General features: G+C 39.9%; 1 protein-coding gene across 4 annotated transcripts in view; it reads right to left on the bottom strand.

The window, feature by feature from the left end:
* Positions 1–736: 736 nt before the first annotated feature.
* Positions 737–27,188, bottom strand: part of PAK1 (p21 (RAC1) activated kinase 1) — a 150,115-nt gene continuing 123,663 nt past the window's right edge. For all 4 annotated transcript variants that reach the window (XM_057316763.1, XM_026518166.4, XM_026518169.4 and 1 more), the window contains exons 9-15: positions 26,113–26,161; positions 20,619–20,731; positions 17,234–17,351; positions 10,485–10,584; positions 8,247–8,443; positions 5,281–5,418; positions 737–2,068 (exon numbers count right to left, since the gene is read on the bottom strand). In XM_057316763.1, coding sequence (XP_057172746.1) covers positions 1,982–2,068; positions 5,281–5,418; positions 8,247–8,443; positions 10,485–10,584; positions 17,234–17,351; positions 20,619–20,731; positions 26,113–26,161 — 802 coding nt within the window. In that variant the 3' untranslated portion in view covers positions 737–1,981. The remainder of the gene's footprint in view (positions 2,069–5,280; positions 5,419–8,246; positions 8,444–10,484; positions 10,585–17,233; positions 17,352–20,618; positions 20,732–26,112; positions 26,162–27,188) is intronic.

The following is a 27,188-nucleotide window of genomic DNA, read 5'->3' as shown; positions in this document are numbered from 1 at the left end:
AAAAGGTGTCAGTTCACTTAGTTCCTGCTGGAGTTATCGCCTCCGTCTGGAGGTGGGGATGGCGTGTGTGATGGTTAACTTTCTGTGTCAATTTCACCGGGCCGTGGGATGCCCAGTAGCTGGTTAAACAGTCTTTCTGGGTGTGTCTGTTTGTGTGTGTGTGTGTGGGGGGGATTGTTTCCGGAAGAGATTAGCATATGAATTGGTGGACAGAGTAAAGCTAATGACCCTGCTTGGATGGGCATCTCAAATTAACTGAAGGCCTGATGAGAACAAAAAGGTGGAGTGCGTTGCTGGGACATCAGTCTTCTTCTGCCCTGGGTGCTCCTGGTTCTTACACATCAGACTTTGACTGGAATCTACACCATGGGCTCTCTATCCTCTCAGGCCTTTGAACTACACCCCTGGCCTTCATGGGCCTCCAACCTGCAGATGTAGATCATGGGACTTCTCCATTTCCATACTCACCTGAACCAATACCTTATAATATATAAATATTTTTGGCCCTTTTCTCTTAGTTTATAATTAAAAGTGTTAAGACAAAGAATACACACTGAAGTACATAGTGGTAAAGGGGCATCTTACTACAACTTAATCTCAAATTACTCAGGAAGAAAAAATATATATATACATTTTTATTATATATATACTTAAGTTTTCTTAAGTTTGAAATCATTTCAGAATGAAAAATTAGAAAAGAAAGGGGAAAAGGAAAAGAAGAGAGGCATACTCCAAGTAGAATATTTTCATCTCCTTTTATTGAAGGAAATAAAACTTGTGCTGCAAGAGGCAGTGGTACCTCAGAGCATGACAAGGTAGCCAAGGGGACTGACATGACAAGCCACAATGCTGGCCAGGGGTCCTATCGTAGTGGGAGGACCAAAACCACAAAGATAGCAGGAGGTAGCAAACATCCCCAACACCCAGTGCAAGCATTTCCATTTGCAGAGAGCTTGGCCATGCATTGTAAAACAGGGTCCCCTCACAGCTGGCAGAGTATCTTGTCAGGTTGCCAAATCCATTCAAAACTAACATGTAGTTATACAGTTGGGAGATCTTTCCTCTGACCCAAAGACTCAGGCCATCAGAAGATCTTTCAGCTCCTCATCCCAGATGGAAAAAGAGGCTGAGTTCTTGAAGCAACACATAGGTACAGCTGGACAGATGCTGAACCCAACTTTGTTCTAAAAGCAGCTAAATTTTCCCCTGACTTCTCACACTGCTCTCACCCAGCATGTGCCCTAGGAAACCTCTCGAAGTTCTAAACAAAGACAGAATTGGGGCAGCAGCCTAGGGGGTGGAGGGAGTCAAAAGCTGCTACATAGCCAAGACCATTTCACAAGAAATAGCATGGGGAACACTACTGGGTGAAGATCTCCCAAAGAGCTGCTAGAAGCACACACAAAGAAAAAACATGGTAGCTTTCTCTCCCATATCGAGATCAGCTGCGCCAAAGCCATGGTCCGGGAAGATGAGCCATTTCATGTCCTGGCAAATTATCAACCCTCACGGCACTCCTCCCGCTGTTCCAATTTTCAAGTACAATAGGATTTTGAGCAGTTCAGCCTCAGAAAAGCAAGCACTAAAGAAATCTCAACTGATTACAAACTGATAAAGTTATAAAGCCAAAAATTTATAGTCAAGAACTGACTGGCGGGTGTGAGATTGGGGTGGCGGAGAGGAGATTTTGCTGTGTAGAAATAGGAGTCCAAGGGTTTATTCATAGAAGCCCTTGATCATAAACCACCCTCACAACCACAAATTGGGAGGAAATTCCATCTTTAGAAATGGCCATCATTAGTCAGTGGCAGTTCTCTTCAATGCTGGACACATGGTTTTCAGGGATCAAGGTCATGAGAGCGCTAGACCAGGAAATGGGAGGAGCAAGGCAAGGAAGAGAGGGCATCGGGGCTTGGAATTTCTAAAATGAGCATTTATTTCACAGAAGTCTTGGCACAATGAGGCTGGGGTAAGCGTGGTTTTAGTGATTGTTCTTGGTTGCCTCCTTTGCTGCAGCAATCAGTGGAGTGAGGCTGGAGAGGGGCTTGGCAATCTTCAGGAACTGATGCTAGAAAGGAAAACAGAGCAAAGACACGTGACTCTTTACCATTCTTCCTCAGTAGCCGTCATAAGATGTTACGGGAATCCACATTTGCACAAGGTGCTGCCTGGAAAGCTTCAGATCATCCCCAAGTTGATGAACATCTTTAAAAGGTAACAAACCATTTTGGAAAACTGGTTGGCAGTATCTGCCCACAACTGAAACACACATCTATGCTATATCCTAGCATTTCCTCTTGTAGGTATATTTCCAAGAGTTTGTGTATCCACCAAAAGATACACACAAGAATGTTCTCAGCACTTTCACTTACAATAGCCATAACTAAAAAGAACCCAACTGTCTAAGAGAATGAAAGAATGAATAATGTTATATTTTATAATACTATGCAGAAAATTACACAGCAAGTTAAAAGAATGAATAATTGATACACTGACAACAGGATGAATCTCAGACATTACGTTGAGTGAAAGAAGCCAGACACAAGAGGTTTCATGTTGTATGATTCCATTGTATAACAGGTAAGACTAAACTGTGGTGATAATCAGAATAATTATCTCTGGGGGAAAGAACTGACTGATCATGACCCAATGGTACACTGCAATACTGCATCTCAGGAGCACTGATCTAGGAATTCATTGTTCTATCTTCGCATCCAATAAAGTCTTCAATAGCTTGGTCCTTCCCCAAATCACTTTCACTGGGCTGTACTTTGGGCCACATCCACAACTATTAAGACCATTTTGGAGAAAACACCGTATGAACATTACATCTACATTTTCGGCCAGACTGTTATGGAAAACAATTCTTTATGTAACGCAGAGCCTCTTTTTTTTTTTTTTTTTTTTTTAAGATTTTATTTATTTATTTCGACAGAGATAGAGACAGCCAGTGAGAGAGAGAGACAGCGATGCAGGGGGAGTGGGAGAGGAAGAAGCAGGCTCATAGCGGAGGAGCCTGATGTGGGGCTCGATCCCATAACTCCGGGATCACGCCCTGAGCCGAAGGCAGACGCTTAACCGCTGTGCCACCCAGGCACCCCAAGAGCCTCTTAACTAAAAATGATTTTTCTTACATTTAGTAGTAAAAAGGCTTTGTGTCTTGAGGATGTGATGTTTTTCCATTTCATAAGAAATATAGGAACTATCACATTTCCTTTTCTGTCCTAGCCACCAGGAAACTGAGACCCAAATTTGATGTTTAAACAAAACTAACAGATGATTAGCGTATTTGATCCTTCTGCCATCCTTATAAGTCCTTTTTATTAATCATATTGCATACTGTTCAGGCACATACACATACAGCCATATATACGCCTCTTCGTTGCTGGAAGTTGCTTCATCGTCTTTTGGGACAGAGAGAGGATAGAAAAAGGCACTGAAAACAAGAAGTTACTATGAAAGAAATTAAAGATCTTGGCTAAATCATGAAGATACGAATTCCAACATAATACCCTATGTATTTTTGTCCATATATGTGTTCTCACAGGAGAAATAGATATGAAGCTTTTGTGATTTAAGATACCAAAGTCATGGTTTTAAATATTTACAATGTACAGTAACAAGTTAAAGAGCCATTGTTATCAAACCACATGTTTCTACAACTCCCCTCTGAGTTGAGAAAGCAGCATGATCCAATACCCACTTGGGAAGCCTCAGTTTCCTTCTCTGTATCGTGAACAAAGTATAATAGATAAGCCCTAAAGCCTTTCCAGTTTTAGCACTCTTTGAGACAAAAGAGCAGTGGCCAAGAGCATACACACTTGAGAGCCAAACAGACATAGGTTAACACCCTGGGTCCACCACATATTAGCTATATAATCATGGAAAAGTTACTGAACACTTGAAACCTCACTTGCTCACCTATAAAAATGGGAATAACAGAACCTATAAATCACAGGTTGTTATACAGAATAGACGAAAAGAACATATAAAGCACTTAGTGCCTATAGTATGGTAAAGATTCAATGTAATGCATTTATTGTTTCTTATGGTATCAGGAAGAAAACTCTAGAGGGCACTACTTTCAATACTTACAATTTAGTACCCAATTAACAATATCTTCACCAATCACAGGCTTAGAGTAGAATTTGAACAGTTTTCCGTGTTTAGGGTTTCTAGAGCAAACCTCATATAAAAGGCAAAGGGATCCTATATGGTACTGCCTGTCATAAGGGGTTTTCAGTCCCAAAGGATCCGAGAGACTAATGGGTTACACTTGGCAGAGCCCAAATCTCGTATCTATTGTTTTTTTTTTAAGATTTTATTTATTTACTTGACAGAGACAGACAGCCAGCGAGAGAGGGAACACAAGCAGGGGAGTGGGAGAGGAAGAAGCAGGCTCCCAGTGTAGGATCCCAGAACGCCGGGATCACGTCCTGAGCCAAGGGCAGATGCTTAACGACTGCACCCCCCAGGCGCCCCCCAAATCTCATATCTAACAGACCAGTCCTCTGTAAATCCATAACCCTGGTTACAAAGACATGCTAAATATGTTCTAGAAGGTAGCATTTCAATGAAGGTAAATAAGCAATTTCATTCAATTCAATAAATACTTCCTGAATACCTTTTCTAAGTCAGGTCCTAGGTATAAGAGGAGACCCAGATATTAAGGAGATATGAGTTATAATCTAGTGGGAAAGATGGGACTGTTCATAACTAACTTCAGTGCAGTCAGGTCTGCCTGCCTTGCTCAGTTGTTCTCGGACCTCATAATAAAGAAGTAACTGTGCGTGCCTACGGATTCATCACCACCATAAAGTTTAATGTGGTAATTATGCGGCAGCCTGCTAAAAGCAGTTTTTGCAACCATATGAAATAATTATGTAATTTCAGGATTAATTAAGCAGGTGGAAGTATAAAAAGCCTGGCAAACCCCCGACTCCAGGCTTCCCCACAACCTGGCAGAGTCTCACTCTAATTCAGGCAAAACAGAAGAAGTGCTGATGAAAGTTACAGGCAAAGTTCAACAGGAACTCAGAAAGTAGATTTTTAAGCTGAGCCTATGAATGTCCACAGAGTTTTAACAGCCTGAGGAAGAGCCTCAGGGAGTAACATGGACAAAGGCCCAGAGATGCAGGAGGTTAGGGAGCTAGGAATATAAACTGAGTGTGGGAAATTGTAGATGAGAAGCCTAGTAGGGTCTCACAGGCAAAAATGAAGCAAAAAGGCTTGATTTAGTGACCCTTGAACTTGGAGCTTTCCCTGCACAGGGACAGTTACCTGCAGCAGCTCTTTAGCTGAACCTCTCTTCTCCACATCCATCTCAAGACAGCGATTCAGAAAGTCCCGGAAGAAAGCTGACAGCTTCTCTGGGTTCTGAAGCTCTGGGGTCCCATTGGTGGCAATGAGGTACAAAGCCTGGCAATACAAATGGAGAATCATCTTAGGCTTTAGCTGGAGTTCTCCCTTAGTGCCCAGACCTGCCCTCTAGAAATATGATCAGCTGCTTTATGCCTCTAGGACATAAAGAGGCAGCTTTGGTATACAGGAAAGAATATGACCTAAGGATCAGATTTAACATTTAAAGGCCATGTGATCACATGCAAGCCAGAGAACTCCCAAATTCCTCATCTGGAAAGTAGGGATGACAATCTCACATGTCCGTAAAAATAAAACAAGAGAGTATATTGTAAAGCACTTTATAACTTATGAAGTGTGTTCCAGACCCATGGGTTTATTATTATTCTTGGTTATAGATCTAAAGGGTTTATTATTCACTTAGTCTGATGATGAGTTAAACATCTATCTGCCCATTTGCTGGAGGAAATTACTCCTGATGCCTTCACCTTAGTCACCTAAGAACAGATTTCTTCTAGCAGGAGAGGAATATAAAAAGCAAGTGTTCTGTAAAGCCAACAGTCTGCTTCCTTGTTGCCTCCCAACATAACATAAACCTAACATAAACCATCTTGTGGGATAGGTTTAAAAAAAAAAAAAAAGTCCTTTTCAAGCACTCAGCACTTTAATTCAAAAAGTATTTACACAAACACTATCTCATTTAATGACTACAATAACTAGGCAAGAATCATCATGCCCATTTCATAAAGTCCAGAAACATAAAGAGATATGCCTGGGATCAAGCTATTCATACAAGTTTGTGTCCTCTGATTCTAACCCCAGTCTTATGTCCACCACACCCTACTGCTCATCTTCACGGCCACCGTAAGATGGGGGAAGACAAGTGGTATATGGCAAAGCTGGGACGTTCAGGCAGTTTGAGTTTGGTACACTGAAGCACTTTCCAATAATCAGAATCCAAGAGATAACCAGTTAAGATGAGATAACCACCCATCAACAACAACACACACATAATTCCTGCACTGGATGTGAGGTTGAGAAATGAGGAAATAAAAGCAATCAGAATAATTCTCTTATTTGCCCATGACCAAAATTACCATAACCTACTTGCATTTAAATTCATATACTCTGCTTTCCCTCTTTTATTACAATGGATAAATTGTCCATATTCTAATCTAATACTCTTTCCTTCAATACTTGATCCAGCCCCTCTCATCTACTTAAGGACATCACTCCTACCGATGTCACTCCTCTCTTGTACATGACCGCATTCCTCCTTTCCACGACATCATTCCTGTCAGCACGCAAACATGCTAAAATAATATCATAAAAACAAAAAACCCAAACCCTCCCTCAACTCTTCAGGTTCCTGCTCCATTTTTCTGTTCCCTTAAGAGCAAAACTTGTTAACAACGACTGCTTTCACATGGCGTCTCAACTTCTTCTCCCGTTCTGGTAGATTTACTCTAGTCAGGCTTACATTTCATTACCATCACTCCCCTGATACTGATTGTCAAGCTCATCACTACCCTCCACATTGGCAAATCTAATGTTTATTTCTCAGTCTTACGCGATCTATCAGTGACATCTGACACCACGGTCCATCCTCCTTCTCCAAACACTTTGTTGTCTTGGCCTCCAGGACACACTTCTCCCAGTACTCCTCCTAATTGGGAAGGCCACTCTTTGGTCTACTTTGCTAGTTCCTCCAACCTGTAAGCATGAGAGTACCCCAGGGTTCAGTACTCAAACCTTACCCCTTAGGTGAGTGATCGCATCAATCATCTAGTTCCGATGCTTTAAATAAACCAACTATATACTATATATTTATAGCCCTGACCTCTCACTCTTGAACTCCAGACTCAGGCCCAACTCTATTCAATATCTCCACTTGGGTGTCTAATAAACATTTCAAATCACCACATTCAAAACCAACTCTATATCCCATTTTACCTGCTCTTCAACCTTCTCAGTAAGTGGCAAATGAACTTTTTCAGCAATTAGGGCCCAAAATCTTATAGGCATTGTTGATTCCTCTTTCTCTGATATCCATCTCACCTTGTCAGCTGTATGTTCAAGGTATTTTCTGAGCCTAACCACTCTTCACTACCACTGCCACCAATATAGTCCAAACCACCACTCTCACCTGAACGATTATAACAGTATTTCAGTCTGTTTTCCATAAAAGCCGTCAAAATGGTTAATTTATAAAATAAATTAAGTCATACTACTCCTCAGCTCAAAATCCTCCAATGGCTTTCAATCCCTTACAGAATAAAAACCAAGTGCTCACAATGGTCACAAGGTCTTACCTGACTCGGCTCCCTGCTAGTTCTCTGACCTTGTCTACTCATTGTCACCCTGCTCACTCACTTAGGGACATCGGCCTCTTTGGTTTTCTCTAGGATACAATGCGTGTGTTCTCAAATCAAGTCCTTTGTCTACTAGGTACATGGGAAACTCCTGCATCAGATTAATCTCATGGCTTGCTCCTTTCTTCAGATTTCTGCTCAAATAACTTAGAAGAGAGGACTTTCTTCTCTACTCTAAATAAAATAGCGCACTTCTCCTTTCTTCCGTTACTCTCTTCAGCCCCTTAGTCAGCTTCTTCTCACAGCACTTACCTTCTGTTACTATATATTTATTTTTTCATCACCATTAGAACAGTTTCTTTTACATTCTAGGAACTCAAAAAATTGTTGAATAAATGATTGAGTGACTGCTAATCTCTCTTTTCTTTGAGCATTTATACTTTAAACCCAACAGTGCCAAGTTTTATCCAGAAAAGACAGACCCAGGTTGAAAACTGTAGGGAACAGCCTGAGTCCCATTTCCAGGGACTAAAGACAATAGCCCGAACATCTTGAAATGGGACTAGTAACACTCACTCTCAGAGGATTTTCATTGAGGTATGGGGGCTCTCCTTCAATCATTTCAATGGCCATGATACCCAGGGACCAGATGTCAACCTTGGGTCCATAGGCCTTCCGCGTCACAACCTCTGGCGCCATCCAGTATGGAGTTCCCACCATGGTGCTCCGTTTGCTCTGCTCTGGGGTGATCTGGGCACAGAATCCAAAATCGGCTAGAAAAAGAAAAGAAAAGAAGGAATGCACTTATATTTAGGGTATTCCTTCTGTTAAGTATTGACTATGTGCCTATCCCTCCCTAGGAGTCTGGCTTTGCCTGGCTCCCAGCCGCTGCAATCCCTTCTCTCTCCAGAGCTGGAATCACACGATGGCCACCTTCAGGACTGGCTCTTAGCCTGCCATCTATTTAACCTTGAAAAGAAGCAGGAGGAACAAAAGAAACATCATCTTTGGCCCCTTACCCTCAAACCAGAAGAACAAAGGCATTAAAGTCCAAGCTGCCCATTTTGGCCTTGATTACTTGCCCCACTCCTGCTTTCTTCTTAAAAACCATTCCCATGCCTCAGAATCTGGCAGGCTATGTCCTTGCTTTATTTCCTGGGCATGAGTCCCTGACTTAAACCCTAATCACCTATGAGTAGGCACGGTCCTGCTTTTATCAGTTTCTCACCCTGTGCCCCCGGAAAAAGATTGCTAACAATCTTCCCACAGCTTCCCATCTACCTGTAACACACCTGTTTGTCTGGACTACTGGTCCTTACACTTTTGAACAAAATGTTCTGCTTATAGTTCATTCACATTAAATTGCAATTATACGTTTATTTAAGTTATGAGGCCTTTGATAGGAAGGACTATGTCTTCTTACTCATTTTTTTTTAATCCGAGAGGGCCCAAGTATAATTGACGTTTGCTGAATGAATCAATCAAAGAAATTACACCAAACTGTATCTTCTAATTATGTATTTTATGACTCCAGCACTTGACTGAGAGCTACTTGAAGACTGGCAAAAGTATCCATGTGCCCATCATAGCACATAGAAGCATTCAGTAAATTTTTTTGGCTAAACATATAAATGAATGGAAAAAAAAGAAATGACACTCTGTATAGTGCTGAGTAATGTAAAGAGCCTGCATATCCCAGGAAATACAGACATACTTCATTTTATTGCACTTCGCTTTATTGCTCACCATAGATATTACGATTTTTACAAATTGAAGGTTTGTGGCAACTCTGTGATGAGCAAGGCTATTGGTGCCATTTTTCCAACAGCATTTACGCACTTCGTGTCTCTGTGTTATGTTTTGGTAATTCTCATAATATTTCTAATTTTTTCATTATTATTATTATATTTGTAATGGTGATCTGTGACCAGTGATCTTCGATGTTACTAATGTAATTGTGTTGGGACACCGTGAACTGTACCCACATAGGATGGCGAACTTAAATATGTACATTCTGACTGCAGACGTGGTGAAAACAGCACGAGAACTAGAATCACAAGAGGAGCCTGAAGACGTGACTGAACTGCTGTAATCTCATGATAAAACCCTAACAGATGAGGAGTAGCTTCTCATGGATGAGCACAGAAAGTGGTTTCCTGAGATGGCATCTACTCCTGGTGAAGATGCTGTGAAGATGGCTGAAATGACCACAAAGGATTTAGAATATGACATAAACTTCATTGATAAAGCAGTGGCAGGGTTTGAGAGGACTGACTCCCATTTTGAAAGCAGTTCTCCTGTGGGTAAAATGCTATCAAACAGCATTGCGTAGTACAGAGAAATCATTTGTGGAATGGAAGACAGTCGATGCAGCAAACCGCATTAGTGTTTTATTTTAAGAAATTGCCACAGCCACCCCACTACCTGATGAATCAGCAGCCATCCACACGGAGGCAAGACCCTCCACCAGCACAAAGATGATGACTCACTGAGAGCTCAGATGATGGTGAGCATTTTTTAGCAATAGTTTTTAATTAAGGTATGTACATTTTTTTAGACATAATGCTATTACACACTTAATCGACTATAGTATAGTGTAAACATAACTTTTATATGCACTGGGGAAAATTCATTTGATTTGCTTTATTGCGATCTTTGTTTTGCTGCAGTGGCCTGGGACTGAACCCGCAATATCGCCAAGGTGTCCCTGTAAGTAAAGACCCTCTGCTGAGTCTTGCAGCTCCTGTTATGTGATTATCCTCCCCCAGGAGACAGGGTCCCATCAGGAAGAGCAGTATCATCACTCCTACTCACTTAGCTTGACAGAGCCATCCATTCCCAACAGGATGTTGTCGCTCTTGATGTCTCTGTGAATGACCTGGTTCGAATGCAGAAACTCCAAAGCCTGCAGGCACTATTGAAGTGGATGGGCAAAGAGAGAGAGAAAGGGCTTATAATATGAAGACTTACAGAAAATCAACTAATCCAACCTCCTCATTTTGTGACAAAGAAAGCGAGGTCCCAGTGAGTGAACGAACTTGTTCTGAATCCGTGGTGGAGGCAGGTCTACGGCCTAGTCTCCTATCTCCTGGCTAAGCACTCTTCTTACTTGGTGCTGCTTTACGCCTTTCTTATAATATACCTTATTATAATACACCTTATTTACAGTAGTTTTCTTACAGGGGTTCCTCCTATGTTTTTGGAGTTTTTCCCAAACATTAGATCCTTAACAAAGAACCTGAGGTCCAAGCACAACTACTGAGGAAAAAAGGAAATTATTTTATAAAGATAAAACTGGAGGAAAGTGACCAAAAAGAGTCATATCTGAGACATATGGAAGTGATATTAGAAACAGTGAAGTTAGGAGAAATATTTTTGATGAGATAATTTGTACTGTTTGGGGTATGTTCAATTTTATATACCTACAAACATTTGCAGACAAATGTTCAGTAGACAACTGAACATGTGAGTCTTAAGTTCTATACAGAGATCTAGACTTGAGAAAAGTATTTATGAGTCATTTTTGACCAGGTGATTTTCTTTAAGTTATAGGAATGGTTGGAACTGGCAAATGTTATAGAAGAGGAGAAAGAAAAGAACCTTGGAAAACATCTATAATTAGCAGGCAGAATGAGTAACAAACAGACTGAATGGAACAATGAAGATGCTTGGTTCTTCCACTACCTAACAATATCGTTCTAAATAAATCACTTACTCTCTCGAGGCTACTGTTTTCCCATCTGTAAAATGTGGGGATTAGAAAAGATAATCTCAGGTTTGCTACTAAATCTACTAGTTTAAGTCCATAACCCAAAGCTAAAATTTTAGAAGCTTCTACCAACTGAAAATCAACACAAAAGATGCAAACCAACTGGAAAATACATTTAAATGTTCTCGAATTAATACTTCACTTTTTAAGAACATTCCAATGGCTAAATTAAGAATGAACCAATATTCAGAAGCAGCTTTTCCCTGAAAAAGTAAGAGTTGCTTCCCTTAGGTGGAGAGACCCTGGCCTCTGGACGTCAAAAATTATGATAAAAAATGATTTCGAGAAATTATAACCCTCATACATTGTTTGTGGGAATCAAAAATGTTAGTTTGTTTCTCAGATTCCATAGTCTCTCATGCTTTATTCCCCCTTCTGATTACCCCCCCTTTCTTTATCCCTTTCTTCCCCTACCGATCTTCCTAGTTCTTATGTTCCATAGATGAGAGAAATCATATGATAATTGTCTTTCTCTGCTTGACTTATTTCACTTAGCATTATCTCCTCCAGTGCCGTCCATGTTGCAGCAAATGTTGAGAAATCGTTCTTTCTGATAGCTGAGTAATATTACATTGTATATATGGACCACAACTTCTTAATCCAGTCATCTGTTGAAGGGCATCTCAGTTCCTTCCACAATTTGGCTATTGTGGACAGAGCTGCTATGAACATTGGGGTGCATATGGCCCTTCTCTTCACTACGTCTGTATCTTTGGGGTAAACACCCAGTAGTGCGATGGCTGGGTCATAGGGTAGCTCAATTTTTAACTTTTTAAGGGACCTCCACACTGTTTTCCAGAGCGGCTGTACCAACTTGCATTCCCACCAACAATGTAGGAGGGATCCCCTTTCTCCACATCCTCTCCAGCAATTGTTGTTTCTTGCCTTGTCAATTTTTGCTATTCTAACTGGCGTAAGGTGGTATCTTAGTGTGGTTTTGATTTAAATTTCCCTGATGGCTAATGATTTTGCACATTTTTTCATGTGTCTGTTAGCCATTTGTATGTCATCATTGGAAAAGTGTCTGTTCATATCTTCTGCCCATTTTTTGATTTGTTTATTTGTTTCTCATGTATTGAGTTTGAGAAGTTCTTTGTAGATCTTGGATACCAGTCTTTTATCTGTAGCATCATTTGCAAATATATTCTCCCATTCCGTGGGCTGCCTCTTAGTTTTTTTGACTGTTTCCTTGGCTGTGCAGAAGCTTTTTATCTTGATGAAGTCCTACAAGTTCATTTTATCTTTTGTTTCTCTTGCCTTTGGGGAATGGGATAGGCTGGTGATGGGTAGTAAGGAGGGCACGTATTGCATGGTGCACTGGGTGTTATACGCAACTAATGAATCATCGAACTTTACATCAGAAACCGGGGATGTACTGTACGGTGACTAACATAATATAATAAAAAAACATTTAAAAAAATGTTACAGCCACTTTGGAAAACAGTTTGGCCATTTCTCAAACAAGCACCGAGTTGCTATGTGACCAGAAGTTCCACTCCTGGGCATACACCCAAGAGAAATGAAAACAGATAATCAACTAAAAATTTGTACAAGTACATAGCATTGTTCCTAACAACCAAAAAGTAGAAATGACCCAAATGTCCATCGATGAATGATAAATACACACAATCTTATTTGTTAATAAAAAGAATGAAGTACTAACATATACTATAACATGGATGAACTTTCAAAGCATTATACTAAGGAAAAGAAGCCAGTCACAAATAAGCATACATTGTATGATTCCATTTATAGGAAATCTCCAGAACAAGTAGATCTTTAGAGACAGAAAATAGATTAGTGGTTGCAGAGGGTTGAGAAGGCCGAGAAGTGAGGTGGATGGGGCAGTGCCTGCTAATGCGTAAGGAGTTTTTTTTGGGGGGGGGTGATGAAAATGTTCTAAAATTGATTATGCTGATGTTTGTACAACTCGATATACCAAAACCCATTGAATTATATACTTTAAATGTGTGAATTATATGGTATATGAAATATATCTCAATAAAACTATTTTTTTAAAGGGGGATGACCTTAGAACTTGTATATATAGCATGAATTCCCATTTTATTTTATTTTATTTTAAAGATTTTATTTATTTATTTGACAGAGACAGAGACAGCCAGCGAGAGAGGGAACACAAGCAGGGGGAGTGGGAGAGGAAGAAGCAGGCTCCTAGTGGAGGAGCCTGATGTGGGGCTCGATCCCATAACGCCGGGATCACGCCCTGAGCTGAAGGCAGACGCTTAACCGCTGTGCCACCCAGGCGCCCCATGAATTCCCATTTTAAAGATAAATAAGTAGGGGCAAACTGACTTCCCTAAGTACACATATGCATGTATCCTCAACCAGTGAAAGTCAGATCCTGGAGTGAGTGAAAAATATTTTAGATATTATTGTGGTTTATGGCTTTCCAAAGGGCCACAGTACATAAAGAGATAGGCAGTATATCTATGGTATTAATACTTCATGGGGGGGAATGTGATTAGGAAAAAACGTGTTAAAAGGCTCCTTAAGGGAGAGATAATTTTTTAAAAAAGTTGAGAAACACTGCATTAGCAGTACAGCAAAGGAAAGTAGCCATAGGTCCTAAGACTCCCGGACCTGTGTTAATTCCATTAACCTATATGGGTATGTTCTAGATTCCAGGATTTTTAATGCAAAGGTGATCATATTTTCTAGGATAAAACTGACTTCATATGATTTTATTTTTTCTAATATTGATTAAATATACAACATTATTTCATCTGAATGCCTCCAGATCTTACATCATCAAACCCCAATCATACTATTAAACTTAACCCCGCAATACTCTGAACCTAATCTTCTACTCTTTCCCTAACTCCCAAACTTTTCTATTATTGGGCTATTGGAAAGTTCCAGTCTCTTATCAGCAAAACACCCAATATCCTCAAGTTCTCTGAATATTCCATTCATCTTCTTCTTCTAATAAAAATATGGCTGAAGTGCCAGGTGGCTCAGTTGGTTGAGCATCTGACTCCGGATCTCAGCTCAGGTCTTGATCTCAGGATCCTGAGTTTAAGCCTCATGCTGGGCTCCTTGCTGGGTGTGGAGCCTACTTAAAAAAAAATATGGCTATCCACAGCAGTCAGATAACAAAAAGAAATAAAAGGCATCCAAATCAGCAAGGAAGAAGTCAAACTTTCACTATTTGCAGATGACATGATACTCTAAATAGAAAACCCAAAAGACCCCACCAAAAAATTGCTAGAACTGATACACAAATTCAGTAAAGTTGCAGGATACAAAATCAATGTACAGAAATCTGTTGCATTTCCATATACCAAAAATGAAGAAGCAGAGAAATTAAGGAATCCCATTTACAATTACACCAAAATCCCTACGATACCTAGGAATAAACTTAATCAAGAGGTGAAAACACCTATAGTCTGAAAACTATAATACACTGATGAAAGAAAATGAAGATGACACAAAGAAATGGAAAGATATTCCACGCTCATGGATTGGTATCACAAATACTGTTAAAATGTCTGTACTACCCAAAGCAATCTATGCATTCAGTGCAATCCCTATCAAAACAATGATAGCATTTTTCACAGAGCTAGAACAAACAACCCTAAAATTTGTATGGAACCACAAAAGACTCTGAATAGCCAAAGTAACCTTGAAAAAGAAAAGCAAAGGTCAAGGCATCACAATTCCAGATTTCAAGTTATATTACAGACCTGTAGTAATCAAAACAGTATGTACTGGCACAAAAAACAGACACATAGATCCTGGAACAGAAGAGAAAATCCAGAAACAAACCCACAATTATATGGTCAATTAATCTTCAATAAAGCAGGAAAGAATATCCAATGGAAAAAAGACAGTCTCTTCAAAAAATGGTGTTGGGAAAACTGGACAACATGCAGATGAATGAAACTGGACCACTTTCTTACACCATACATAATAAATTCAAAATTGATTAAAGACCTAAACGTGAGACATGAAACCATAAAAATCCTAGAGGAAAACACAGGCAATGACCTCTTTGACATTAGCCACAGCAACTTCTTACTAGATATGTCTCCTGAGGCAAGGAAAACAAAAGCAAAAATAAACTACTGGGACTTCATCAAAATCAGAAGCTCTGCCCAGCAAAGGAAATAATCAACAAACTAAAAGAGAACCTAAGAAATGGGAGAAGCTATTTACAAATGACATATTTGATAATATCCAAAATATATAAAGAGCTTATAAAACTCATCACCCAAAAAACAATCCAATTAAAACATGGGCAGAAGACATGAATAGACATTTTTCCCAAGAAGTCATACAGATGGCCAATAGACACGTGAAAAGATGCTCAACACCACTGATCATAAAGGAAATACAAATCAAAACTACAGTCACCTCACCCCTTTCAGAATGGCTAAAATCAACAACACAAGAAACAACAGGTATTGACAAGGATGTAGAGAAAGGGAAATCCTCTTGCACTGTTGGTGAGAACGCAAACTGGTCTGGTTACTCTGGAGAACACAATGGAGATTCCTCAAAAAGTTAAAAATAGAACTACCCTACGATCTAACAATTGCACTACTTGATATTTACCCGAAGAATTCAAAAATACTAATTCAAAGGGATACATGCACCCTGATGTTTCTAGCAGCATTATGTACAATAGCCAAAGTACGCAAAGAGCACCAACTGATGAATGGATAAAGAAAAGGTGGTAGGTGTGTATATATATACACACACACAATGGAATATTACTCAGCTATATAAAAGAATGAAACTTTGCCATTTGCAACTACGTGGATTGAGCTAGAGAGTATTATGCTAAGCGAAATAAATCAGAGAAAGACAAATGCCATACGATTTCACTCATATGTGGAATTTAAGAAACAAAACAAACAAGAAAAGGAAAAAAAAGAGAGAAGCAAACCATGAAATAGATTCTTACCTATAGAGAATGAACTGATGGTTACCAGAGGGGAGGTGGGCTGCAGAATGGGTTAAACAGGGGATGCGGACTAAGAAGTGCATTGGCTGTGATGAGCACCGGCTGATGAATGGAAATACTGAATCACTATACTGAACACCTGAAACTAACATTACACTGCATGCTAACTGAATGGAATTTAATTTAAAACTTTTAAAAAATGTGGCTATCACCTGAGGACATTGCTTCTCACAGAGGCTTTGTAAAGAGGTTTTTTCCCTGTTACCAGCATATTACAGACCTTAGATATTCAATAGCAATGAGGAGAAAAGAGAATACCTACTCTCATTTCATTTTCTATTTCATTTGCCTGAAAGTATTTTACCCTAGATTTTTGCATGGCTTGCTTTTTTGTATATTCAGATCTTTATTCAAATCTATGGCAAAAGCACCCCTGACTACTCTAAAATAGTACCTTCTCTGTCACTGCTTTCTTACTCTGTTTTATTTCCTTCAGAGCACATGAAGAAAATAGGAAAGTAAAATAAAATTATGATTAAAATATATATCCACATAAAAGAGAAAAAGATTACAAAGTATTTACACCAGTCAACTTTAAGATTGAAGTTGAGAGACTTTACATATATATATAATATCTGATTTTTCTACAATGGGTATATACTTTTATAATCAGAATAAAGTTATCTTTAAAGAAAAGATCACAGTGATAGAAATTTCAAAACAGATAAACAGAAGACTTATGGGGAGAGGTCAGCTAATTTCTCCCACCTCCAGTGCCCAGGCTGAGATCCCATCAGGTGCAGAACTTTGAGGGACATTGACATGAAGGCCACTTCCTGCTCAAGGCTGGTTGGCCACTGGCCTTACCTCACGGCAGACAGCTGCAATCTGGCCTTCATCCATGCAAGTTTCTGTCACCACATCTGTCAAAGAACCTCCAGCCAAGTATTCCATGACAACCCACAGCTCATCTCCCACGAGGTAACTGTAGGAGCACAGATAAAGGGTAAGAAGGAACAGAGTACGTTGAGCCATAGCACTGGGTTTCAAAGGCTAAGCATATACAGAGTAAACGTGCATGTCCAACAGCTCTGAAAAAGTCTAGGGTTCTTTATTCTGGGGAGAAGAAGAATCTGGGGAACAGAAACACTAACTTGATTATCTCTTAAGGATTCTCCTGGAGAAAACAAAGCAGACGGTTCTGTGAAGCCCCAAATGGCAGAACTAAGACCACTAGGTTGAAGATATAATAAAATTATATTTCATCACAACACAAAGTAATGCTTCTCAAAATTAGGCATGATTCCCACACCTCTAGAAGCATCAAGACAAAGAGCACCCAAACATTTGACAAAGATGAGATTTGGAATCCATGTTTCCAACATTAGGGAAAGTCACTAAACATCCTCAAGAGTTCTACTAAATCTGAGCTCCATGAGAGCAAGTACTGGGTCTTGTCCAAGACTCTATCCCCAGGGTCCAACACAATCGATGCCAATATTTACTGAGTAAATCAATGAGCAAAATAAAGATAATTGATTGTAAATATTAAATGAAATAATGGCTGCAAAAGCCATTTAAAAGCTATAAAGTATTATACACACAGTCATGCCGGCAATGATCTCCATTTTGAGTGTCTCTGATTCTAGGAATGAAATGAATTCAAGCTGCAGAGCCAAAGCCTCTTCTGGTAAGCCAAGGGCTGCCATTTAGTACTGTCTCCCTACAGAGATTATGGAGACATGAGTTAGAACCAATAGTGTCACTCAGGGACTGGATCACTTAGCCCTATTGTGTGATAAATAAAAAAATCACTTTGGTCAGTTTCTTTAGCTGCAGAGTAAGACAAATGAAAAGAAGAATCGCCCAGAGCCCTACAGACTCTTCTGCTAGCTTCAGAAAAAGAAGCTAGAATGGACTGGCTTGAGCTGTGTGGTATGGGATCTAATTGTCATCCTGATATTGGGACAACTGCTGGGCAGATGGAGAGACTGTTTAAAAAAAAAAAAAAAAAAAGGCCTCCAGCAAAGGGTAAGAATTGAATCCTAGTCTCTTGATTCTGAACCTAGTACTCTTTCCATAGATTCTATATTCTTTGTAATTAAAGTCTTACAGTTTTTTTTTTTTAATTTCCAGGAAGAATATATATGACAGAGTAGGGTATTCTTCAACAATCTCTTTTGAGAGAGATTATAAGGACTTGGACCAAAAGATAATTTAGGACTGGGTAAAAAGCCCTCCACTGGCATGAGCCTATGTCTTCCCTGACAAAGAATGCACATTATATCCTCTTACCCAGCACGTCAGGGAGACATCTGTCAGCTTGGACCGATTGGGGGAAGAAATATGAGGGTCCAAGAGACTATCTCTGGACGCTGACAAGGCAGAGCGTCTTTACCAACGTGTCACAGCCAAAGCTAAGACAGTGCACGACCAGATTCAGGTTGTCCCAAAAACTCTGTGGCTCTACACTGTGCCAAGGTACCTTGAAAAATCATATCTCAAGGTAAAGCCTCAGAGCATCACATATTTGGAGAAGAACAAATATGGATGGAGTTCTCTTCTGGGACAACTCACGAAAACAAAAGACTCTTAACTGCAGTACCTTCACTTAATGCTCAGGGTAAGGGTACCCAGTTCTGTCCCCCCACAGGAACTCCTAGGTATTTCTTTTCCCCACACCAGACTAGGAGTTGTTTGAGGGTAGGACTGAGACTTACTTACTCCTGGTTTCACAGTACAAGCCTCTGGAAACACCAGCAAAGGCTCAATGGATAAGCAAGTTTATAAATCTTCTAATCTTACTCCCAGAACACAAATTCCTTCAACAACATGGTCACGCATTTTATTGTTCAGATACCTCCAGTGATAAGAGACTCGCTTTTTTTATGAGACTCATTTTTTCTTTAATGCCCATACCCTTATTGGGCAGCTTTAATTTTTCCTTATTCTGAGCCAAAATCTGGTACCCTTATAACCTTCAGTAGTTTGTCTGAGCTATATTCTCTAAATAATAAGTTCTTCAAAGAGATGGGAAGGTGAATAATAACTTCCAGAGGATTTTTCAGAGCCAGCTGTGATCCCCATCTTGGAGAGACAATCGTACCCCAGAAAGGAAGTATTCACTATACTTATCAACATCATGTGTCGAGAAAGTCAAAGTCCAACTCCTTTCCTCTTTAAAGAAACTGAAGCTTACCCATGTTTTAGATGCAAAACAAGAAATCTGACAGAATCTGGCAGAAATGAAATAAAGCTGGCAATGCAACATAGATAATAAAGGAATTAAGAGTCTAAGACTTAGTCCAATGTCACCTCCACTGGTGATGTCTCTGAAACAGGCAAGAAGCTCACTTTCTTTTTTCATATATAGGAGAAAAGAACATGGTATGATGGAAAGGGCACAGGTGTTGGTGCCAGGAATATTCAAATCCAAAACCCTCATCTGCTACTTACTGGCTTACTGGTCTTGGGCAAGTTATTAACTTCTATGAACCTCAGTTTCTTCATCAGTAAAACACAGATAATAGACCCTACCTCACAATGAGATACTGTTCATGAAAGTGGTGCAAAGTAAAGCATAACACAAATGTGAGCTGCAACCACTATTATTATGCTGAAGAACAGAATGCTCATGAGCTGGAATGGATGGAAACAATCAAAATGGGATTTAATCATGGCTACTAAAAAGTTCTACATTACCAGTTTAAGGCAACAAAAGAGAAAAAGGATCAGAGATTTTAAGTGACTACAAACTTACTAGGGGTCAATAATGAAACAGGCTCCCTAAAAATAAAGCAGTGAATGAAATCATTAGGTTGTGTAGGGTTTAGAACAAAAGAGAAGTCTTACTCTTTCCGTACTGGTCAAATCTCAAATGAAACTACTGACCGTCAAAGTTTAAGAGATAAGACAAACTAGAAGTTATGCAGGAAAGATCTGGGATGTAAAATGACTTAAAGACCTACATGTCTGACTCTGGCAGATGGGCTAAAGGGCCTCTCCCAGGCAGAACAAACAGTTCTAGGATCAGCTGTTAGAAGCTACAGGGTGGTAGCGTTCACCTAAGCCAGAAGGACTGTGCAGCAATCAGAAGTGTCCAGCAGGATACAGGATTGGAGGCAGAGAGCCAAGCATCATAGAAGATTCTCGAGTGGAGGCAGTTCAGAGAGCGGCTGGTGCCTCCTCCTCTAGCTCCACCATCCATCAGTTCCAGAGGCTGATCTCTGTGACAGCACCTATCACTCCATACCTGTCCAAGTAGTTCACAATATTTGGGTTCTTGTTTTCCCTCATGACCAGGATCTCATTAATAATCAGCTCTTTCTTCGGCTGCTGCTGCAGGTTCATCTGCTTAATGGCCACCTGAAATCAGAGTACATTCAATGTGCAACCAGTCACTCAACATTTACTGAGCAAAAACTTAGTACCAGACCTTAAACACCAAGGAGACAGAGATGACAGAGATTCTGCCCTTGCAGAATGCGCATAACCAGTATACTCAATATGAGATACCCAGACCAGCAGCAACAACATCATTTAGCAACCTGCTGGAAATTAAAATTAAAAATTTTAGGTCCCATCCAGGCATACTGGATCAGAAACTATTTTAATAAACGCTTCAGGTGATTCTGATATGAGCCAAAGTTTGAGGATAAAACTTTCTACTAATAAAATATTTATATGAAAAAATACTTTAAAAAAATCACAACATAAAAGAGATATGCTGGGGGGGCATCTGGGTGGCTTAGTCTGTTAAGTGTCTGACTTTGGATTTCAGCTCAGGTCATGATCTCAGGGTTGTGAGATCAAGCCCTGCATCAGGCTCAGCACTGAGTGTGGAGCCTGCTTAAGATTCTCTCCCTCTCTCGCTCTCTCTCTCTCTCTCTCTCTCTCTGCCCCTCTGCTCCCCTGCTAGTGTTCTCTCTCTCTCTCACACACACACAAAAAGAAAGGAAGGAAGGAAGGAAGGAAGGAAGGAAGGAAGGAAGGAAGGAAGGAAGGAAGGAAGGAAAAAAGTATGCTATAACAAAAGTCCATACAAAGAGCTATAGAAACACAAAACAGAGCAAGAACTCTTTCAATCTGGCAATGGTAGAGAGGCTTCATAAAGGGGGAGAGGACTTTTTGAGCTTGCTGTGGAAAGATAAGTCAGAATTGACCACATTGAGAGAGAAGAGAAAAGGGGGATGAGATCCCTAATATTTATGTATCAAAAAGAGCTTTATAGGCTTTTTGTCGATAGAAATAAATTAATTTCCAAAGCACTTCTGCATCCATTTCTTCTATGTGTCAAGTACTAGGTAAGGTATTCTCAGGTTTATTTTATTTAATCCTCAGAGACACCCTATAAGTTAAGTATTACTATTGATTCCTTTTGACAGATAAGGAAATCACGATTCAGAGAGGATATGTGACTTGCATACACAGCTATTCAGTCGCAAAGTCATGATTAGAACCTTCGAAAGTGATGCCAATGTATTCTGTACACATGGCTAGGTTAATCTTCGCCACAGTACACATTTGATAACACCCTCCCCTGCTCAAAATCATAAATGGCTTCTGTTTGCCTAGAGACGCTCCCCAGCCCAACATTCAAAGCTCTCACGACTTCCTTCCCACTGTATTCCTTCACATACTCTGTGATCTGATCTTCTCTCCACTCGGAGTACCTTGCATCCTTTTCGCCGGTTCAAAAGCTATTTATACTTTGTGTCAGGCCCAAAGAAACCTCATTCTCTAAACCATATAGGCCTTTTCTCTTCTTTGGAGCGTCATAAGATCATATTCATACCTCTCTTAGGGAACTTACCACATACTACCTTCATGACGTTAGTTAGAGTGTATATCTCTAGAAGCTTGAGAGCTCATATGAAAACTCAGAATCCCTGGTGCCAAGCACAGGACCTGACATACAGTGGTTGCTCAAAATGTTTGTGGAAATGAAGAAAGAGAGTATTCAGTGGGTTGATAAGTACTTTGCTTTTAAATCATAAATAGTATCAGCAATAGGTTACTCTATTCCATAGGAGAACTTATATTATTTGCTAAATGTTTATTCCCTAGAGATATTTTCTTTTTCCTGCTTAACAGACAAGAACATGAACACCTAACAGAACAAGTAAATCAGCCTTTCCAGATATAGCAAGAAGTGTAAAAAAAAAAAAAAATGAATAATCCACATTTTTATGGGGGAAAAAAAAACACCCCTGGCTCTTATTTAAGTATAGGCAGTCTTCTGCAGAGATCCAGTTCATCAGTAAGAACAACAATGATTCTTTTAAACACTCTGACTACTACCATCCCTTACCCCCAGTGAGAAAAATTTGCTTTGGAGTGGGGTCTCCTATCAGGTTAGGTTTCTGGTCTGGCTGCAGCTTTCTATAACGTTTGATTATCAGCTTTTTCTAATGTTTGAAGAATAACACATTGATCTAAAGATATATTACATTAAGTATAGCGAGCCCTTATAACATATAGTAAGATCTGGAGGCAAAGGAGTGCCTCTGGAGTTCGTCTGGCCATCCTAGAGGATGGGAAAGGGCTTATGAACCTCAAAGAGGTCACTGCTGGAAGCAGCAAGAGAGATGACTGGCAGGCAGAGGATAACACAGAGGTGGTGGCAGGATACCAGGAGTCCTTTTCAATAGCTATTCACTAACTATGGGCTAGGCTAAATGTCCTTCACCCAATCAGTCGCTTTTAGGCCAGCAGATAGCATTCCTATAACAGAAAAAGAACTGGGCTTGAGCGCTGAGGACCTAAGCTCTGGGGCTATCATTTACTGACCTTGACCAATCACAAGCTCTCTGTGCCTTGGTCTCTCCATCAATACACCAAGGGTAATAATCCCAACCCTGCTTCCCCTCTTTGCAGGATTGTTTAGAGGACTAAATAGGAGATAGCGGTCAACATGTTACTCAAATATAAGTAAACATTTTAAGTAATAAAGGAAGACAACAATGAAAATGTAAATTGTAGTAATAACTGCATTTGAGGAACATCTGGTACTGAGCAGCGAGAATGACAACATCAACAGGAACAACAAAAACCAACCACCTTCCCACCAATACTGTTTATTCAATGCTCACTGTGTGCCAGGTGCTACGTTAAGTGCTCTAGTTACATTATTTCAGTAAAAGCTAACAACAACTCTCCAAGTAAAAATCCTTATCTGTATTTTCAGCTAAGGAAATTGAAACTAAGACTTACAAGAAAATTGCCCAATTTTATAATCAATGCCCTCAGGTCCATATGACTCCAAAGTCTCTTCCAGTCTATTGTTTCTATTAAACACATTCCCTCTAAAAATGGGCTTGAAAAGTAATTGTGGAGCTGGGAGACTTCCTGGCACTGACATGCTAAGCTTCCTATTATGTGACAGACAATAGTTCTGCTCTTCTCAGGTGGATAACCCCCAACAAGCACTCACTCACAAAGACTGAGAGCATCTCACCAGCTCCACTAAAGATTTATACTCCCTAGGGCAGGAAATGAGGCCTTCCTGACCACACTGCATTAGCCACGCTAATGGACTTGCTGCCATTCATAGTTTTGTAACCACAAGGCACGCATATAGTGAAGTCAAGTTTCTGTTTCCTGTGGCCAACTTCTCACACATGCAGGCTCCAAGCCTTTTCAGGAACTGCCCATCACCAACCTGTCTCCCATCAAGGGTTGTAGGGCCCCAGAGAACAGAAACATGACCAAGGGCCCTAGAACCTAGCCTTAGCTCTGCTGTGGCCTTGCAGTCTGGAGAGCGCAGGCTTAAGCTTTAGAATCAAGATTCTAACCCAGTCCTTGCTAAATGCTGGTAGCATAAAACTGCAAAAGTTATTTAAACTCCCTGAGCCCCAAATTTCTAATCAGTAAAAAGGAAATAATACTACCTACCTCACAGGGTTCTTCTTAGGATCAGTATAACTACCTCTTTTCTATCTCTGCCTCCAATTCACCATGTTTCAAACTGGCACAATGATACCACCCTTTCTTACTCACCATTACTTTAACACGGGTTCCCATCCTCCAATCTGTTCTCCACAGTACAAGACTTTAACACGCACCCAATGGAAAGTGTGGTCTCTAACACTTATAAATGATTTTAATGTCTGTGTGCCTGCACAGGACTCAATATTTCACACAATTCTTAGCACAAAGTGTGGCAGAAGGCATATCTTCAGCAATTGCTTTGTGGAACAAATAAAAACTAATAAATATGTAATTTTTTGTATGTAATAAATATATAGCTTTAATTCTTAAAGTTTATAATGTATTTTCACATGCATTGCTTTACTGAATTCTTTCAACACTTTTGGTAGGTATATGTTATCATGCACATTTTATAAATAAATAAAATTCAGGCTCAGAGAAGTCAAATGACTTGCCCAAAATTACTTAAGTAACAGTAAACATCTAAGCTGTTGAATTCTCATCTCAAAGAACAATGAAAAAATCCTTAACCACAGTAATTACCCTCAACAGAGCCTCAATATTTGGTTTAGATGCTTGTAAAAGACTCACAAGAGCCAGAGGAAATATGTGCTGTCCTTACTAACCATGCCTTCTCCAGTATACCAGGGGTTCTCAACCACCAAATGTATACAAGCAGGTCCTAGCAGCCTCGCTCCGAGGAGTCCGACTCTGTGACTGGAACAGGAGGTCTCTCTCACGACCTCTGAGTCCCAGTATGCTATGAACTAAGAACTTCCTTAGGCAGCTCCCGTCCACAGCACACCCGCCAACATTCCTGCTCTGCAACCAAAGAGTAGAATGCAAGAAAACCTCAAGTACTCTATATTCCCTTCACAGCTTTCTTCTGCTGAAGATCTTGGGTCAGCAGGCCTTAGCAATAAAGTCAGAGTTCTCCCCAGCTTAATGAAATGGAAGAGACAAAGACGTGCCTCCAAATAAGCACGTCAATGTCGACTGGAATCCTGGGCACAGAGTAATGGAAGGACCACGAGATTAGGAGTCAAGAGACATGCGTTTAAATCTCTTCTACATCAGGAGTGCCTGGGTGACTCAGCTGATTGAACGTCCAACTCTTGATTTCTGCTCAGGTCATGATCTCAGGGTTATGGGATTGAGCCCTGCTTAGGGCTCCACACTTGGCACAGCGTCTACTTGGGATTCTCTCTTCCTCTCCCTCCACCCTTCCCCCCTGCTCACTTGTCACTCTAAATAAATACAAAAATAAATCTTTAAAGAAAAAAAAAAGTTAAATCTCTTCCACATCAAATTTCTCTACCAAACACCAAACTTATATAAACGATAGCCCATTAGGCAGTTCCACAAGGTCTCCCAGGCAGCATCCAACTTCTTTAAACCTGTACCTCCACCTTTTTACTTTCTCCTTGACCAGGATCACTCACTTGTGAGTCATCCTCACATTCAGTCACTCACCAAATTCTGTCAAATCTCCGTAAGTACCTCTCAAAACCAGCCACTTCCCCCCATTTATACTGTGCTACTACCTTAGTCCAAACCATCCTCTCTCACCTAGAATTACAAAATAACCACCTGACTCACCTGTTCCAAGCGTATCTCCTCCAATCTGTTCTCCACACTGTAGCCACAGAGACTTTTTCCAAAATCTGTCTCATCATGTTACTACTCTGTAGTAACTCTAGAAGTATCCCTACCGAGCTAAGAAGGACTAAAAATTAACCAATAATAATAATAATAATAATAATAATAATAATAAAACAGTAAAACTGAAGGAGCAAGAGTTGGCGGTTAATACTCACCTCCTGTCCTGTGGCCACATCCATTGCAGTGTACACAGTGCCTGAAGCACTGAACGACAGGCGAGAGAGAGAAAAAAGCATAGGTATTAAATGAAGTGACATCTGTCAAATGCAGCTCTACATACAATCTGGCAATGCAAGCGTTAATAATAATAGCAGCAAAAATAATCCTCCCCAACGCCCCTTCCCCCTAGTCTATTCTCATATGTGAGAAGCAGTATGTGGTAGAAAGAGAAAACAGGCTCTAGTGGCCAACAGACCTAAGTTCCAAGCTGAAACGTCTACTTAGTACCTACTAGCTATATGACCTTGAACAAGTTAATTTCTCTGAGCTTCACTTTCCTCAGTGGTGAAGATAAGAGATAAGAGAATTTAAGTCAATTAGTTCATAAAGCCCTTAGCCAAGTGCCTAGAATATAAAATAGGTCTTCAGTATAAGCTAGTTTCCTGTTCTTGCTTCCTCTCCTCTTCTCCATCACTCTTGATGGGTTCCTTTAACCCCTTATGTCCTCAAACTCTTCATCTGTAAACCTTGGTAAGATGAGATCTATAGTTGAAAACTATAGAGGTGAGGAGTTAGGGGTAAGGGGCCCAAGGGAAATTTTCAGAATGAGGTGGGGGAATGCTTATATCTTTAGCAAAAAGGGGTATGGACTTCAGGGTAACAGTAATGTTCTGTTTCTTAATGTAGGTACTGGTTACATGGGTGTGTTCATTTTTTTAAATTCATTGAGTTGTACACTTATGTGTGTTATATTCAATTATAATTAACATTGAAAAACTATAACAACCAAAAAACTAGAAAAATAATTTCACGGTACCTTTCCTGCTTTTATACTATGAACCTTTAGAACAGTGTTTTTCAATCATTTATCACATAAGAGAACATGTGAGTTTTATTTTGCAGTTTATATTGTAAAATAGGTTTTCACTTTTTTCAAACATAAAATATTAAATGTTTTTTCAAACACATATGCTCCCAGAAAATCTGATATAATTTTTACGCCATCTCCAAGGTAAAAATAATCTCACTATACATACATATGTACATGTATAATACACATATATACTTACAT

The sequence above is a fragment of the Ursus arctos genome, unplaced genomic scaffold (genome assembly GCF_023065955.2).
Source record: "Ursus arctos isolate Adak ecotype North America unplaced genomic scaffold, UrsArc2.0 scaffold_22, whole genome shotgun sequence".
Lineage (NCBI taxonomy): Eukaryota > Metazoa > Chordata > Mammalia > Carnivora > Ursidae > Ursus > Ursus arctos.
Note: the sequence above shows the minus strand (reverse complement) of the source record. Positions and strands in the feature narration are given on the sequence as shown.